The sequence below is a fragment of the Vanacampus margaritifer genome, chromosome 4 (genome assembly GCF_051991255.1).
Source record: "Vanacampus margaritifer isolate UIUO_Vmar chromosome 4, RoL_Vmar_1.0, whole genome shotgun sequence".
NCBI classification, from domain to species: Eukaryota; Metazoa; Chordata; class Actinopteri; order Syngnathiformes; family Syngnathidae; genus Vanacampus; species Vanacampus margaritifer.
Window position 1 is genome coordinate 26363437 of NC_135435.1, and position 17816 is coordinate 26381252.

The following is a 17816-nucleotide window of genomic DNA, read 5'->3' on the forward strand; positions in this document are numbered from 1 at the left end:
TTCAATTGTCAGCACGGTGATAATACTAGTGGTGCTGAATGCATTGAAAATGTCTTATATTTGTATTAACACACATTCCCATATTGTTACGGTAAATGAAAACATATTTAATTAAATCTTGGCATGGCAATACAAATGTATATTATATACATGTTGGTGTTGATAACTGGACTTGGCTTCAACGCCGTAATATGCATGTTTACTAGTATTCATAACCCCCACTCGTGTAGTCACAGCTCATGACTGGCAGCGTTTTGGATTAGTCTTAAATCTGGGATTTAGATTGTTGTTGACACTTCACACAGACACATTTTCTAAGTTGCCAAAACATTTACTCCCAAATATGTTCTTGTAATGCTTTATGCTCTTAAGTATTAAAATTTTGTTTACAATATGGGGTTTTGTACCCATTCACTTTTTTTCCCCCTTTTTTTCTTTTTTTTTTAATCCTCCTCACATTTTAAAGAAGTTACAGATGCACACATACATACTTATTCACTCACTGGAATAGTCATTTGTCAACTTTGATGTAGCTATAATTACGCTGGATGGAATCTCAAACAGCACAGCCATCTGTTGTTATAACACAAGTGGAAGCGGAACACCTCCTTCCATCCCAATACACATCCACAATCACCGTTGTGTCCAGGTCTCGGGGTCCAATGCAATATTTCCCAATTTGCTGTAATTGCGTGAGAGTGGTAATCTAAGGCAGCCTGTTGTATATTCCATTCACCTGCCCTATATGGACACTAACTCCATAATTGACTTAACAGTGCTGGATCCCAAATCAAATCAATGCCAACATCTATCACGACTGCCTAGCAACACTTTAGAGCATGATGGTAGCCTGTATTTTTTCCGAAATTAAACTTGCTTTGTGAGAATGCATCAAGACTAGGTGTTGATTATTTTACGGAAATTCACATTAATTATTCAACCCAATTTTCTTACAACCAGTTTTCTTTTCACTTTTGTGTGTCATCTCCTAGATGAGCAGTGTAAAGCGCCTTCGCCCGCGACTGAACCATATCCTCTTCCGACTGCAGTTTGAGGAGCAGGTAAACAATCTGCGTCCAGACATTCTCGCTGTGAATGCTGCTTGTGATGAAGTCAAGACAAGCCACGCCTTTGGCCGCTTGCTGGAACTTGTGTTGCTGCTGGGCAATTACCTGAACGCCGGTTCCAGAAATGCCCAGTCATTCGGCTTTGACCTCAGCTCCCTCTGCAAGGTGAGTGTTGACCTTTCTGTCAAAACTTTAATTTGATGGCGTCACATGCTCTTATTTGTGCTTATGTGCAAAACAATTTACCACTCAGTCAGAATATTGTGGGCTCAAGCAAGAATTATGATTATTTGTTTTGGGTAGGATTTTTTTGGGGCATATGTTTTCAAGTAGTCAAACCAATTCATTGATTTATAATTTAAATATAAAGTTTATAGGATACTATACATTGGATTGAAAATAAGATATATTGTTTCATGTGTGCGACAGGTTTATAATGTGTAATTTGACCCAGCCAGCAAATTAAAAGACATACATTGATTCTCACATTCATGCAAAAAAAATTTTTTGCATGGATATCTGAAAAAAAAAAAAAACATCACTAGTCACTTATCAAAATCAAAGTCATTTGTTTGCAAAAAATATGCTAATTGCAATGCAGCAATTAAATAAAAGCAGAAAGTAAGCAATCTATGAAAATAAAAACAGAAGTAAACGTCAAAGTCGTGCACGTGGCTATTTCTATGTCTTTTTCTTCCTTTTCTTTCCCAAGTTTAAAATATACTGTACAGGGTCTTCTCTCTACGTATATGATATATCTAATGCATTATTATTACAATGGTAGAAATCCTTCCCAAGTCCTGAAAAAATAGAAATGTAAAATGTGCATGAACCCTGGCTAGTACATAATTAATCAACCTAATCTAACCTTACTCATGCATGTGGATTTGGACTATCATTGCTTCAGGCCGCAAGGACTTGGCAAACACCTGTGCATTTTGCATAGGATGGAGACAGAAGAGTCAGTTTTTCTGCATGATAGTGATGATGACAGAGAGCAGAGTGTAATCCTTGGGTAGGAGACTCATCCATCTTTAGCTGCATAACTACCAAAGCAGCCATTCATCACTGCCAAAATTCTGCCCTGTTAAACTTGTGCTTTCAATATTACGTTCCGATAAATAACATTTATTGTATGTGTCTACTTGATGAATTAGGTGAACAATGGTACAATCAACTGATAAAGGTTTTTTTATTTTTGAAATGTTGAAATGCTGATGATTCAGCACACATTTTGAATGATTGTAATCATCTTTGTGGTGGGTTCAAGGTAGGAGCTGATATGAAAGGCTGATAACTGTATATAAAAGCAAACATTACTCTCCTGTTTACTTTTAAGTTATACTACTCATCCCACTACACCGTGCAGCATTGAGAATGTCGAGATTGTCAACTGTTGTAAATATGTGATTTTTTTTAAATTGAAAAATTAATTATTATTATTATTATTCTTATCATTAGTATTTTTTCAAATTCAAGACATAGGTATAGGGTTTACTAGTGAGCAAAATGAACAGGGAGAGTTGGCTTTTCATCGAATCTGGCTTTCTTCTCCTTGAATTCAGAAAGCATGTTCATGTATTCCCCATCTCCATGCATCTTAAGAGTTTCTTTAGTTTTGCTAGATAGCTTGTCGCGCTGGATTAGAATTTATCCACTTGGCATTGCAAATCATGCAGTTAGGACGGCGCTTACTCCGATCCCTATATTTATGGAGCACTAACCACTGCGGTTTTCTTATGATGTAAGGGGCAGTAGATACAATTAAAACCCCAGAGGCCCCAGAATTGAACCCTGTGGAACACCATGCATTCTGTTAATACGTGTGGATTCATATTGCATATATCATCCAACCACTTCCCTTTTTTTTTTTGCTTGACATAAAAAAACAACAACATTCTGGAAGTGTATTTCTATGGGATGGAAGCTCTGACGACCAATAGCTGTCCTGTGTCACCAATGGGCTTGAATGGTGGGGATGCGTTATTAATAAAGAAGGCAGCACGTTTCCTGCCCACATAGTTGTCAATACAGTTTGTAACTTGTTTTTGTCCATTAAAAACATGAAATGTACTTTATAGTCATTCAACTTGCTATTTTGGGTAAAACAAAACAATTGCCTCTGTGTTAATGGGTTTGAGTTGGTGATCTGAACTCTGTGTAGCTTGGCAACACTAGCATGGATGTTGTTATTATTACTGACAGATGTGGCACTCATGAGAAGGAAACAACAGATTTAAAAAAACAAAAAACAAAACTGCAGTTCCAAAACCTGGCAGACATTGTTTTCTTCTGGTATTTGATTATTAATACAGTATACAGTAATATGACCAATGACCACAGCAAGTAACATTTAGTTGCCAATCTGCCCAACAGATCGTCACTATGGTACCTAACACTGGTCCAAATTTTCAGTTGATTATTCCCTTGTACTATGTAGAATGGGTAATTGCCATCCTGCGTGTTTGTTTCAACATTTTGTTTGTTGTGGCTCTGTGCTTTTCAACAGCTAAAGGATACTAAGTCAGGTGACCAGAAGACCACACTGCTCCATTTCCTAGCGCAAATATGTGAAGAGGAATTTCCAGATGTGATCAAATTTGTTGAGGACCTTCAACATGTGGACCGAGCAAGCAGGGGTAATGATCATGCAAATTTACACTTGACACACATTAATTGGTCCATTTTACAATTTCTTACATGAAGAGTCAGTTAATGTAATTTATGACTTTCTTTGATGGGTCGATTAATTCAGTTTGATTTAGTTTAATTAAAAATAAATAAATAAATAAATAAAAGCTTCATATACAACCAATAGCCATGAATGAAAGACAACTTTTTGTATGACCTTTGATGTTCTTGTCTGAAAAATGGCCCAAAATGATGAATTATTAATAATAATAAAATTATCACATCTGTGTTAAAAAGTAGTCACTGACAAGTGGGTTCACTTCCAACTCAGTGACAGTGTGAGTGGGTTATCTATCTCTCTATTAGCTGAACAGCTGGAATAGACTTGTGCTCCCCGCCACCCCGAATAGGACAAAACGGATGGGTGTTAAATATTAAAAATCATGACATATTTTTGCCTGACAGCAAAACAACACATTAGTTTTATGTCACTTATTAAAAGTGAGCTGTACAGAAGTAGAACTTAATTATTTAAATTGCACAGCAACGAGCATCGGATTCTGTCAGGCTTTATTTTTAATCAATGCCTGTATATTTGTACTCATCCAAAAAGTCAGGAAAGTTGATTTAATTATAATTACCTTTCTTTCTTTCTTTTTTCTTCTGGAGAGCTCAGTATTGTTCATTTGGTAATTTTACCGATTTAACATGTCATCATCATTGCTCTCTTTTTATTTATTAATTTATTTTTATTAATTTTTATTTTGTATGTGCGTGCGTGTGAGTGTGTATTCATTAGTTCACCTAAAACCTATTAAAAATCCCATACCGTTCACCTAAACCGAATACTTCAGAATCCAGCTAGAGTCGTGAGGTTGTCAGGAGACCCGAGGAAGGTTCAAAGAAAATAAAGGAAAGTGAAATCCAGCACCGACCAGACATTACCTACTACCCACCGAGTTACCAACCAGAGTCTTTCACCAACCCCAGAAACATCTAAATTCCAACAAATTAGGGAGACCTCAAGAGACCAAAGGAGAGACTGAGGAAAGGAAGGAAGGACAGATGAAGCAGAGTGAGATCCACAGACACCAGCCTCCACCGATTCAACGACCAGAGGAAGAAGCAGATTGTGTTTGAGTTTCGATGGATCTGGCATGCATGAAAATCTCCACCAAAGAGGGGAGCCGTCGACCCCTGCCAGGACAGAGCAAGCGCAACACCTCAGGGACCCCTAAGCCACGGCAGTACCAAGGGACAACCCCCGAGCCCCGCAGGGGCCACCGGCCGGAGAGCAAACCCAGGAGCACCCCCAACCCAACGCAGCAGGACGTGGCACTGCAGGCCCGCCAGGCACCCCACCGGTCCACAGCCCCCGCTCCCCTCACGACCAAAACTAGTGCAGTGAGTTAAGAGGAGCGACCAGCGGGGCCTCCCCCCACCGGGACCCTGGCAGGCATATGGGACCAGCCCGGCGGGGCGATAAGGCTCGCCCCCCAGATACTGGGGCCCGCCCGAGGTGCCAGGAGGTCCACCGGAGCGGGCCGGGCATAACACAATTTTTTATTTTTATTTTTTTAATTTAATTATTTGTTAATAGTAACTATAGCGGGATATTCCATCAGCAAAAACTCATTATGATCTTGATAGGACAGAGAAAGCACTTGTCAGGGAAAGCGGCATTAAACTTTTAACCTCAAAATTAATTTTGGTGAAGCAGATAAGCAGTAAATAAACTGTTCCCACCAAAAGACCTGACAAAAGCGCCTACCTCTTTTTTAATTTAAAAAAAAATGTATTCATTTATTTTGTCGTCATAATGAATGTGTCTAACGGGTGGTCCAGCAATGCTCTGTTGAAACTTTTGTACACTTTTACGCCAAACATGAGCTGTTTCCATGTCCTCCTTACCTGTCTTTTGCCTGCATATATATATGTTTCCCCTTGGCTTTAGAAATAACAATTTTCCTGCATAACTTTCAAACGATTGTATTTTGCATCGTATCTGAGCTCCACACGACAAAGGTAGATCCCACTTGAGGCAGTAAATCCTCTTTTGATGACAAAGATGTTATGCATGTACGTCCAAATTTACGCGATGACAAAAGATGTTAGGGACTACGTTATCACATCCCTACAGTGTCAATTTCGCAATATTTTACATTTTTATCACCCAAAAATATACAGTCTGTTAATATCGTACAATGTATAATATGGCACACCCCTAATGTGCATATGAATTTTCGTGATGACTCATAGTATTTTTGTGTCATTGAGTTATGTTTAGCTTTTGTACAAGTATAGTTGTGCTCATAAGTTTACATACCGGTGGTGTATATAAATTTATGAGCACAACTGTATATGTATATAATACGCTTGGAAGTATGTTTGCTATCTCTGGAAGCATAATTTCATTTTAAATCCCTTAATTTCCCTAACACAAAATGATCGACTGTATAGTAGAGCGAGCTCTGTGTGTTGTGGTGACCTGTAAAAGAGTATGCAGAGATGTTTGCTACTCATTCTTATTTATCGCACAGCAGGTTGGCAGAGTAGTAAAGAGGTGTCAATGGGGGATTTGACCTCCGCAAATTTAGCAATTTTTATTCCTTTAAATCCTTCTACATCTGGCAGCAATCTCTCTGCCACAGGGCCATTCAGACTCCAATGCTCATAAAATCACTCTGGCTTGTACACACAGAAGTGAAAGTAAAGGAGATACAACATTTGGTAGCACTGACTTAATACGCCTCCTTAGCTCCATTCCACCAGATTTGTTAATATTTAGTGTATGGATGGACATGGTTGGTACAAATGTTGCAGTTGTAATGTAGTTCTCTATTCCTGACATTCCATTCTCACTAAGCATATATTTGGATGAAGATAAATTTGTTGCTACTTGAAAATAAGGAGCTTATTTTATTATTTTTTTTGTAGAGTACAGTCTTAAAATGGTAATTTAAGTCGTACGTTATTTTTGGGGACTTTCATGAAGTGGCAGGCATGACCAACTTAACAGAAAGCTTGGCTCCTTGCTCCCTTTCCTTGTTAATGCAATTTTGGGAACCCTACCTACCTCTTATTTATGGATAAGTAGGTATACAATGAATTCAGATTTGACAAAATGCCTCTTTACAAGAGGTGTAAATCTGTTGGCACTGACATATGCATTTCTGTCTCTCCACTTTCAGAGGATAGTTTGACTTGATGTTATAGTCAGTTGTTTTTTTTGTTGTTGTTTTTTTAATTCAACTTTATTTGTAGAGCACTTAAATTAAAAAAAAAAAAACATCGCTGCATACATAGTGCTGTACATAAAATAAATCAGACACATAAAAACAAAGACCCACTAAAACAACATGGCTGACTGTGTATTGTTTCACCATTTTCAACCAGATTCTTATTAAAAATCTATTGCCTTTTGTCTGTGGTTTCCATGTATGTTTTATTTGACCCCTCTTATCCGTTTAGACCCTCAAAGTATTTTTCCACTGATTTTCATGGCATGGTGATGTGTGTTTTTTGTGCTTCTATGACTGTGCGTATGCATGAATGCATCTTGGTGTGTGCTAGTGTCTGCAGAGAATTTGGAAAAGAGCCTCAGGCAGATGGAAAGGCAGCTGTTGCAGCTGGAGAGAGACCTTGAGACTTTCTCATCCCCCGATGACCCCAGTGACATGTTTGTCAATAAAATGGCAATATCCTTTTAACAATTTTCTTAGATATATATTGGTGCCTTGAGATACAAGTGACCACGTTTGAGGTTTTTTTTTAGATTTAATGCTAACATATAATGGGAAACTCTAGGCACACTGTTCAATAATTATCATCTATTTCACAGTGTTTTTCCGGAGTGAAATTCTGATTACAAACAACACATGTAGATAGATAATATAACTACGGGAGTACATGAACATTTTGGTCTAGTTCTCAAAGGAGCACCAGTTATTTGATCGATTCGATCCACCAACATCATGGATGAACATCAGGGCAAAGCTGGCCCCATAGGGAATGTTTATGTTTCTTATTTATTTATATTGTTGTATATTATTATCGTTATTCATTGGCGAGTTGCAGACTGTCTTAAGGCCATGATGTCAGACTCTTTACAGAGTTTATGTAGCAATCTGACATGCCGTTATCCTCTTGCAGATGTGGATATATGAACAAGGTGCCCATGAATTCTTAAAAAAAAGAAGAAAAAAAGTCTTGGTTTCAAAATGAAGGCTTTAATTGCCTCCCAAAACTGTATCTGCCTTTCAAAGGTCTTGCAAATGCAAAATTGGCACATTTCAAAATTTGTGTATATATATATAAATATATATATATATATATATATATGTCATGTCAGAGAGTTGAGAGGCTTTTATTCTTCCTGGGAGGGCCCTAACAAAAATTAATTGATAAGCACTGCTTTGTATTTCCTAAATGTCACAGCATATTGTATATCTACAGCACACAAGTAACATCTTATCAAGGCAATTCACTGCTTTGTAAAAAAAATAAAAATGCATGGTAGCATACTGGTGAGGCCCTCGACAACCTTGACTTTCTCACATGCCCCCTTGGGAAAAGTACTGTAATTGTCCACATCTCCTTAAACTTAATATTTTTGATTAAAAACATGCAGAGGTGATTATACTTTCTGTACTCCTCAATTAAATATGTCAATTGCTGTTTTGCCCCTCTCGTTATGAGCAACCTGTTCCAGTTACCTCAGGTTTAATGTGTGCCTTCATCAGGGATTCAGTGGGATTGAGATCAGGGCACTCGTCCAGTGTTTTGTTCCTAGACAATCTCTAGTATTTTCTTGTGGTTCTTTCCTTCTGCAATGAAACATTTTAATCATTTAACTCAAATAAAAGGTGCACGTTTGCTTCTACTTACTACAAATTGAATCTTCTAGTTTTCAATTTTAAATGTTACTAGAATTCGCCGATGCCCTAGCACCCACTCCCTTGCTCCTGGTTAACTGTAATATAATTGACACATGGTAAATCCTGACCTTTCCATTTGTGTGTGTATTATGTGAATTAATGCACATCTACTTCCACTGCTAATATGTTGAATGTGTGATGAATTTGTACCGGACCTTGACCAACACCCTCACAGCTTTAGTAAGGTGGCACGTGAGCAGTATGGCAAGCTGGTGACCATGCAAAGCAGCATGGAGACACTTTACCTCAATCTTTTGGAGTATTTTGCTGTTGATCCGAAGAAAACATCGGTGGAGGAGCTTTTCACTGATCTCAGCAACTTCCGTACCATGTTCACAGTGAGTACGCCCAGATGCATTGTTTGCACTTTCACAGCATTTTCAGCTTATTAAATTGTTTGTGGAAACAGCCAAAGCCAAAAGCATTATAAGATTATATTGTGTCAAGACACTAGCTTGCTAAAATGGTGTCATTTCCCATCCGTGTTACATAGGCATATCAATAACTATATTGTTTTTGTGAGCTTTTAGGAATACTGCACCACTAAAGGGGATAAAAAAATTATAATTTTTTTTTTATCATACTGCAGCTATATGGCACCTGAAAGTACCCCTCAACTAATCTTTTCACCAAATTGATCAAATGTGACATTTATTCCTTATAATCTGATTGCTTGCATTTTTCGCTTGATGTGCGGTATGTGGAATTTAAGTAGTGCAGCTAAATCACAAAGCTCGGTCTCCGCCCTGTACTGTATTTATGTTGTAGAGAACACAGTTCCACTTTAACTTTTTTTTTTCAAGTACATGGTTTGACAAATCAAGAACAAAGTCAATCCTTGGGTTGACTGTCCAAGTAAACTTAAGTAAATTAGTAGTAAAATAGAATGAACATAGAACAAATGCTAAATGTGCATGTTCCACTGGTTATGTGAATATATTTGGCCAATTTCTGAAACCTTATACTTCATCATATCATTGGTATTACTGCAGAGTTTCGTACTAAATATTCCAGTGAAGAAGCAAAGTATAATCTTTATTATCGATCTTTTTTTTGGTTATTATAAGGACTTTGAATATACGGTCAGAACTCCCAATACAGTCGTTTGTTCCACTTTAACAGGCTAAGGTGTAATCATCTAACCCCCTTAGTAATTTGTTCAAAAGGTGTCTTCCCACCATCATCCTGCTTGAAGCCAAGGCGAGGTCAAAGAATGTGTTCACGCAGTAAATCTCAACACGGTAACCTCTTGGTCAAATCTGTGTCAGCATATACACTGCTGTGCCAAGGTCCATGCTAATAGGTACATGTTGTTTAGAGACCACTGTGTGTAATGAACTGAGCCTTGAACTGCAACTGTGTGTTGTGTTCTGAAAATATGTGTGCATGTTGGTGTTCTGAAAATATGTGTGCATGTTGGTGTGCGGAAAAAGCTAAGCAGCTTTTCCCCCGAAAAAAAAAAAAACAAACATCAAAATGACAAGTGCATATAAAGGCATACACAAACCGGTACACACACATGCAAGCATGCTCAGTCACCCGTAGGAAGGAGACCCAGGGCAAGGCCGCACATCTGACAGGAATCCAATTGAGCGTGTCTAATGGCAGACATCCAGGAGGAGAGGCGGGGGAAACAGACCTGGAGTGATGAGGAGAGCTGAGGGCAATATCCTTTCTGCGTTTGTCTCTCTCTCTCTTTCTCTCTCTCTCTCTCTGTCTCATCACTCTATTAGAATTTTGTATGCACAATACGGCATGACTCCTGACAGTTTTGTCATGACAGAATACTGATCACATAGGTTCTTGGTTGTATTACTTTTTTGACTTATTGTTACTTCTGATCTAAAATACAAATTAAGAACAAGTTTTTACTAAAGTTTAATTTTAGACATTTGCTTTTTGGTCTTGAGAGCGATTATGATCATATTAGGTTTTGTTTGAACAAAGGGCTTCTGAAGTATTGCTCTTGAGCTGCTCCCCTGCTGCAATCTCTTTGTGAAGTTAAGTGTGATTCATTATAAGCAGGAGTCAGAACCACTTGTTGTATTGACTCATTATTGACTAAACATTGCTTTCTCTTTACTAATGGCGTCACTGAAGGGTCCATTTGCCCCCCCTCCCCCCCCACGCCCCAACTGTGCATCTGCATAGCTATATTGATAGAACCATCTGCTATTATGATTACCTTTCGGCAGGTTATATTTTACTACATCTGACGTTGCTTTGCAGGACCTCAAGGAATTTAGTCAAAAGGGAAACTTCAGCCATGATGGCCCATTTTTCTCTCATAAACTCACTATGTATTTTTTCCGTCAGGAAAAATAAAAGCTTGCATTTTCAATTGTATCAATTTGTTTTGGAGAAATCAGTAAATAACTAACTCAAAAATCAATTTTGTGGCATTTTTATGTCTGTAATGAATTACTTGATTTCATGCCACAATACTTGTTACTGATCTTTTACTTGTTTTGCCGTTCCGCATTGTTTATATTTTGTTTGCCATGAATTGTTTTTTTGTTAATATACCCCACGCGTGTTTTTAGCATTCCCCCTGATATGATATTAGATCAGTGTTTGAAACTGCTTACAAGTAAGGAAAGTAGCCTTTTGGAGTCCCTTAATTTGCATAATAACCTTATTTGCATATAGTTCTAATGGCTGTTGTAGGAGAAAGGTTTCATGTTAACTGAAAAATAATGCATGTTTGGACCTACATGTGTAATAGCTTGACAGAGAAGAAACATTTACATGCAATTAGGTAAATACCAATAAGGTTGCATGAGTACTAATTTCAACATTTGGGGACATATTAAGCAAACACTTCACATGGTCTTTTTACACATTTACACAATGACCTCAACTTCACACTGTACCCTATTTGTTCACTTAACACAGAGATTTATAGTTAATAAAGTGTGCTTGTTACAATGGTTTCTTCAGAGAACCATGATATTAATTGAATACTCATAAACATTGAAAGCCAGTTTTAGTGTTTCAAGTGGCTTGTTTTTTCCTATTTTATTCGCAGTTCAGGTTGTAAAATAGCTTGCAAAACTTAACACATGGGATTGTACATGTACGCCATTGTACACCCGTGTTCCATCCGCTTCCCAAACTGTTGTTTTCAAAGCCACAAGTGATTAAATACGTAAAACAATGATCTTACTAAACCTGTTCAGGTAAGTGGAAATTAATGTACACAAACTCACCTCATGAATTCTGATGCTGGATTTGAAGGAGTAAATGGGACAGAAGCTAAAATCCAAGGCTAAGTATTTATGCTATTTGGAGAGTAAATAAAAAGAACTCCTACGACTCGAGCAACAACTGGAATCCGCCCGGTGCCATCTGAATACTGAACCAAATTTTTGCTCTCACTATAGTTACATATTTTATTTCTCATTTTACAGCAAGCACTCAAAGACAACATGAGGCGCAAGGAATCCGAGGAGAAACAGAAGAGAGCTCAGGCAGCAAAGGAAAAGGCTGAGCGTGAGAGGCAAGAGAGACAGCAGAAGAAGAGCGGGCTGCTTGAACTTAATGCAGGTACAGACCATTCAATCTTTTCGTAACAACTATTGCATGCTGTTAATCGTCTAATTTTTGTCAGCCTATTTTATTAAAACTAGCTATTAGTAGGCATTTTGAATCACTTTTCACCAACCAAGAAACTGCAATTTGATTTCTAACAACGAAAATATTAAAATTATATCTGTGTGCTCGATTAAATGTCTTGTTCAGGAAGGTGTATTCAGGTCGGATAATTACAATATAGTGTAGTATGCATTATAATCTAGTCAAAATTGGAGGTGTGTCAAAAGTTTTGTCAACAAGTCTGAGCACTGTTCCGTTTCAAATTTGCTGATTGAATTTACTTTACATATATGTGCAGCATGTATACAGAATATTTGTAAGCTTACTCCCTAAAAAAATGACTGTGCCCTTCAGTGATAATTAAACTAGAAATTTAGAGCATGCTTCATAACTTCCAGTTGTTGTTTTTGGTTTGTTTTCCCTCCCCCTTTGGAGTATTGCTGATGCCAAGAACTTGTTCAACAACACAGCCTCCAGACCTATTTTCAATGCCAAAACCAAGACTGACAGACAAATCCAGCCCATCACTCCTAGCCCCATAGTACATCTATAGCAAACATTTGCCAACCATTGTAGCTTGCCTGCAGATAAAATGCACATATAAAACCACAACTATGGTTTGTGCCAAAATACTGTCATATGTTTGGCTAAATATAATATCAAAGCTTTTCCCTCACTGTTGGGAGGCAAAGTTTAACACAGATATGCAGACAGTTTACAGGGTTTAGTAATACAGTTGAATCACTTTATGTGACTCTCTTCAGTTGTATGTAAAAAGAAAAAAAACAACCTTCTGTCTTCCGAATGTAAAGCGCTTTGAGAGCCTTCTAGGTTTAAGTGCTACATAAATAAAGTACCATTTAGAAGAATGGTTAAAGTGAAACATGCAATTGATCAATGAGCATGTGATGATGTGGTGAAGCTCTATAACTCTTTTTGTGTATTGACATGTAATTATCAAAGGTTGGCCTCTGCTTTCGGTCCGATGTTATTGATGAACACTGCAGTGCTCCAATTTTGAGCATAACTAAAAAAAAAAGAAAAAAGTAGTTAGTTACTGATCAAATTACGTGTTATGATTCCTTTTTGGGGGGTCCAAGAATTGCCTCCCTGAGTTGCCTTTTGAATGTATATTGTTGTCCATTCTTATAGACTTAACTATTAAAATGACGCTAAGGGTAGTCACGTGATTTTTGTTCTTCTTTTTGTTTTGTTTTTTACTTGCATGCATAAAAATTGTTTTACTTCAGAAAGGTTTATAATGCCGGGAAATTGTCATTTAGGAACGTCACCTATTTTTCAGAGACTCTTTTAACACCGTCAGACACACTAAAGCAGCCTGTAATGTCATTCTCAATTATTCCAGCCCAAAATATCATTCCAACAACTCTTTGTGGATATCGTAGCCTTGCTGGGACATGGTGGCCATCCATCAACCATCAAGAACCCCATCCAGCCTTAACTATCCAATGTACAAGCATTCATCAGTGAATACGATTTAAAAACAAAAACAAAAAAAAAACATTTTCATAATATATGTTAGTGGTGGTCAAAATACAACTTTATGCATCAATGCATATAGGTTTGTATGAAGCTAATTGTCTACTCTTTTGATTATGTCTTTATTATGTTTGTGTTTGTGTTTGTCTTCACTGTTTGCTGTTGATGATGTTCAAATAATGTGAACGGGCAAAGCATTCAGTAAATGCCCAAACCGACCGGTTTTGGCAGTGTATCACAGCACTAGCAGACAGTCCAGACATACAGTATTCTCATGCACAGATTGTTGGGATGAATATTTCATTGTGATTTGGCATTTACCACCAACCGGGGCCCACTCTCTTTTCACAATCTCTCTGGCTTTTTCCATCTGTTTCTGACCATATTTATTAACTAAAGAGCTTTCTCTTTGTTTGTTAGGGAGGATTGTCCTCAATGGAGATTTTGTATGTAATCATTTCATCAACCACCAATTCACTAAAAGCCCCAGGAAGTCCGGTATCCACAATATGGCAAAGAACACTGCATTGATAGCAGCATAAGATAATGAAAAGGTTGAGGTTTTCTTAAGAACATTTTAAATGGACATGACCTTTTTTATACAGAGTTGTAGATGACCATACTTACGTGTACCGTAATCATAATATTCTTATTTTGTACGTGCTGTACTAGACTAGGATATCTACACACTGATATGCCGAATGTTCTCACCATCTGCAGTGTGTGATCTAGCAGTGTGAGTGAACGAGAGTTTCTTCTTGCAACCATTTGCATAGAGCCTGACTGAGATTGAAATTCAGATTGGATTGTGTGTGTTTTTTTCCCCCCTCCTGTAACTGTGCCTGTGTATGACAAATCTGTAGCATTAACTCCCAAGGTAGACCAAGAGCTGAGCTGTTTGTGCTCAGACAGAGCGTTGTTTAACACTCACTGTAAGGCTACAAACTATTAAGACATCAAATACTAAACGAAGCAGATGTGCAGCCCTGCACCGAAAGACGAAAAGAATATAGAGAATTATCAAAGGGAAAGAGGAGTAGTTTGATTTCTGCTATTAATTGTTTTTTAGTGCTCTTTCATGATTTGCGGAATCCAGAAATAGGTATCAATTCAGGAGACCTAATTAAGTAAACCCTCCAACAAAAAAAACCTGAAAAGCAGCTCCAATAAAATCCTGGAAAAGCATCACTTTAAAAGAAGAGTGCAAATGTTTGTTGATGTCAATGTGTTATAGGCTCAATGCAATTACCGCAAGCAATGGACTTAATAATAATTATTAAGGTTATTCAACTGAACAATTTCTATGTTTTAATTCTTAACACCTCATCTGCTTACCTAAAATGTTATTTTACGAATGTTGAGTTTATTAGAAATGCATGCTGACAGAAAACAATTAAATCACTCATACCAGCAAATATTTTTGAACATCTCCGTCAAAATAATTACTTTTTGTGTATATGTTACAGATGTAAATACCTGTAAATGAACGGTCATGTCTTGATGTCAAACCAAAATATTTTTGGCCTGCAGTAAAAATAAAGGAATTATCCTCACTGTTCCAATACTTTTGGTTCATGTTGTAACTGAGCACTGCACTGTGAATGCATTTTTATTTTTCATTGTAGTTGTACAACTGTTCTAAGAGTTCTGATCCCGAATGTCGCTTAAAGACGCGAGCCCGGCGAGTTGCGCGCATCAAAGGGCCAATCAGTTTGTTCTGCTGCCAGAGCTGGGAAACCGCTCTTCACTGTCTCAGTCCTCTCGCCGTCTTTATTCTCCAGTCAAATCTTCAATGCCACCTTTCATAATATACCCATCTTACAACTACTCGCATGACTAATATTCTGCTGTCAGGTGTACCTCCCCCAATGCTTACCATGTGACATGTCTGCTGATCTTGTTCTAACTCTGCAAGCACGTGGGTGTGTATAGCGGTGTGTTAAAATGCAGTGTCAAGCTGTCTATATTTTTATAAAGCAGTTTTCTCTCTGCGGTTTCTGATAGATGTCCACAATTGGACGGTTTTTACTTCCCAATAATCTTCCGGCTTGAGTTCGAAGTGTTTTTCTTTTCCTTCTCTTCTCTCAAGAGGCTCCCAATGTTTTTCATGTTTCCATACTTTGGAGGCAAATGGACCACAACTCGACGGCACACATTACAGGTTTCAGTTGATTTATCGGCGCTGTTTTGTTTGTTTTCTGGCATTCTCCTTTTGATGGAAAACATGTATGTGTGTAACACTTGCTGCCTGTGATGAATCGTCTTGGCAGCCAAGACAATTTTAGACGTCAAGGAGTGTTGGGCCTGCTCAGAAATCCATGCTGCTTCTCTGTTCTGAGTAATGATGAAGAACGTGAAAAGATTTGAGCATGAGCTACAGCTCAACTTTTGGAGAAAAAAAAACATAAAATAAAAGGCTGAAATGTTTTTAGCATTTTGTTTGTTTGAGGAAAACAATATTCTGTGCTCTGTTTTGCTTGTAAGCTGTCAAACACAACGTACACTGGTTTGATTATGAATTAAGTTTTGATCACATTTTGTCAGTGATTTGTATTTTCCTTCTTGATTCATTCAGTTACTTCTGATATTCTGTCAGCAAACTGACAACATCTGACTTGTCGGCCCAGAATATTTTTTATGTGCGAACACCAGCTTGTGTTTTAGTTAAAAATAGTTGTGTGAGGCTTGTGTATGTTTTATATCCTGCGCTCTTACTATTCTCTTACTCTCAGGTTGAAACAGTTTGCAACCATTCTGTAAAGTGTATATATAAGAAAGTTGACCTTATCAGATTTTCTTCCTAACCTCTTATTCTTCTTGGGTTTTCAGAGAATGATGAGACAGGTGTGATGGATAGTTTGCTAGAAGCCCTACAATCAGGAGCCGCATTCAGAGACCGCAGGAAGAGAGCACCAAGACCCAGAGGTAAGTCAACCTTCAGTTTACACACACGTCCTTATGGATGCACATTGAATGGAACAGGGTTGTCCAAAGTCCAAACCGCTGGCTAAAAATGCCCAAACTGCAACATTTCTTGTTTTAGGTTTTAACTACAGCCACTTGTACTGTTGAACATTTAATCGAGTGTGTTCTTCTGAATGTCAAACCTTTCTGACGCTTCTAGTATGCATTTGCATTGTGTGTAAACTGCCTCCTTTGCAGATAAACAGCAGCAGACCATCAGTCCCAGCTCCTACCGTCAGGTTCTAAAGCCTGTTAATTATGGTAAAGCAGAATACAATAATCTATTCAGCTATGATCTCAGGCATGGTCAATACTATCGACTTGCTCTCATAAATCATCTTTAACCATTTCCTCCTTTGCATGTAATGGGAACTGTGTTCCCTGAGCCCTCTTACCCTTTCAGTTATCTGTCTTGCTGTGAGCCTGTGCGCGCCGCACACTTTGTATGGATGGCTCGTTTCAGGCCGTGGTGTGTTTTGAATGGGGTAAACAGTGTGAGGGAAGCGGAGTTAAGCAGAATTTGAATTAAATGCTGTGCAATAATAGCATTTGTCTATTCACATTAGAAAGAATAGTTAAACGTTGCAGACTAGTAATAGTTACGGCTTGAGGTAATTCTTGTACTAAAAGTTTGTATTAATGCAAGCCATCTTATTCAAGTTTGTAGCCCACTCTTACCTGTGGCTAGAAATATACTGTATGAACAAATGGATATTTTTTTGCAATATATGCAGTGTTACCATTCACGTTACCTACATGGGCACCTACTACCTACGCATTACTTGATTACCTCAAATGTCAATTTAGCAAAATATTCAACAAAATCGCAAAAAGTATTTGGTGAATCAAAGTATTTATATATTATATATGCATTATATATATTTACATCTTATTATTGGCTTTTATTATGACTGTCAAGATGGCTTTTAAACATAGCAAATTTAAACCGCTGATTTCCTTCTCTCAGAGGTTTTCCGCAATCATGCCTGAACCACTTACGTTGTAGCCCTTTTACCTTTTATTACCTGTAATTGAAATCCCCATGGGCTGAGGTACAGCACCCATGAATAAAATTATTCAAGCTCTGTCCGCCCACATCATTGATGGCAATGATAAAGGGCCT

The 17816-nt window shown here is 37.8% G+C and overlaps 1 protein-coding gene across 3 annotated transcripts in view; it reads left to right on the forward strand.

The window, feature by feature from the left end:
* Positions 1-17816, forward strand: part of LOC144050856 (protein diaphanous homolog 3-like) — a 70780-nt gene that overhangs the window by 26117 nt on the left and 26847 nt on the right. For 2 of the 3 annotated variants that reach the window (XM_077564484.1, XM_077564485.1), the window contains 7 exons: positions 993-1232; positions 3577-3706; positions 7272-7396; positions 8809-8973; positions 12046-12181; positions 16559-16654; positions 16892-16954. In XM_077564484.1, the coding sequence (XP_077420610.1) occupies positions 993-1232; positions 3577-3706; positions 7272-7396; positions 8809-8973; positions 12046-12181; positions 16559-16654; positions 16892-16954 (955 nt within the window). The remainder of the gene's footprint in view (positions 1-992; positions 1233-3576; positions 3707-7271; positions 7397-8808; positions 8974-12045; positions 12182-16558; positions 16655-16891; positions 16955-17816) is intronic. The other variant, XM_077564486.1, reaches the window with a different exon arrangement.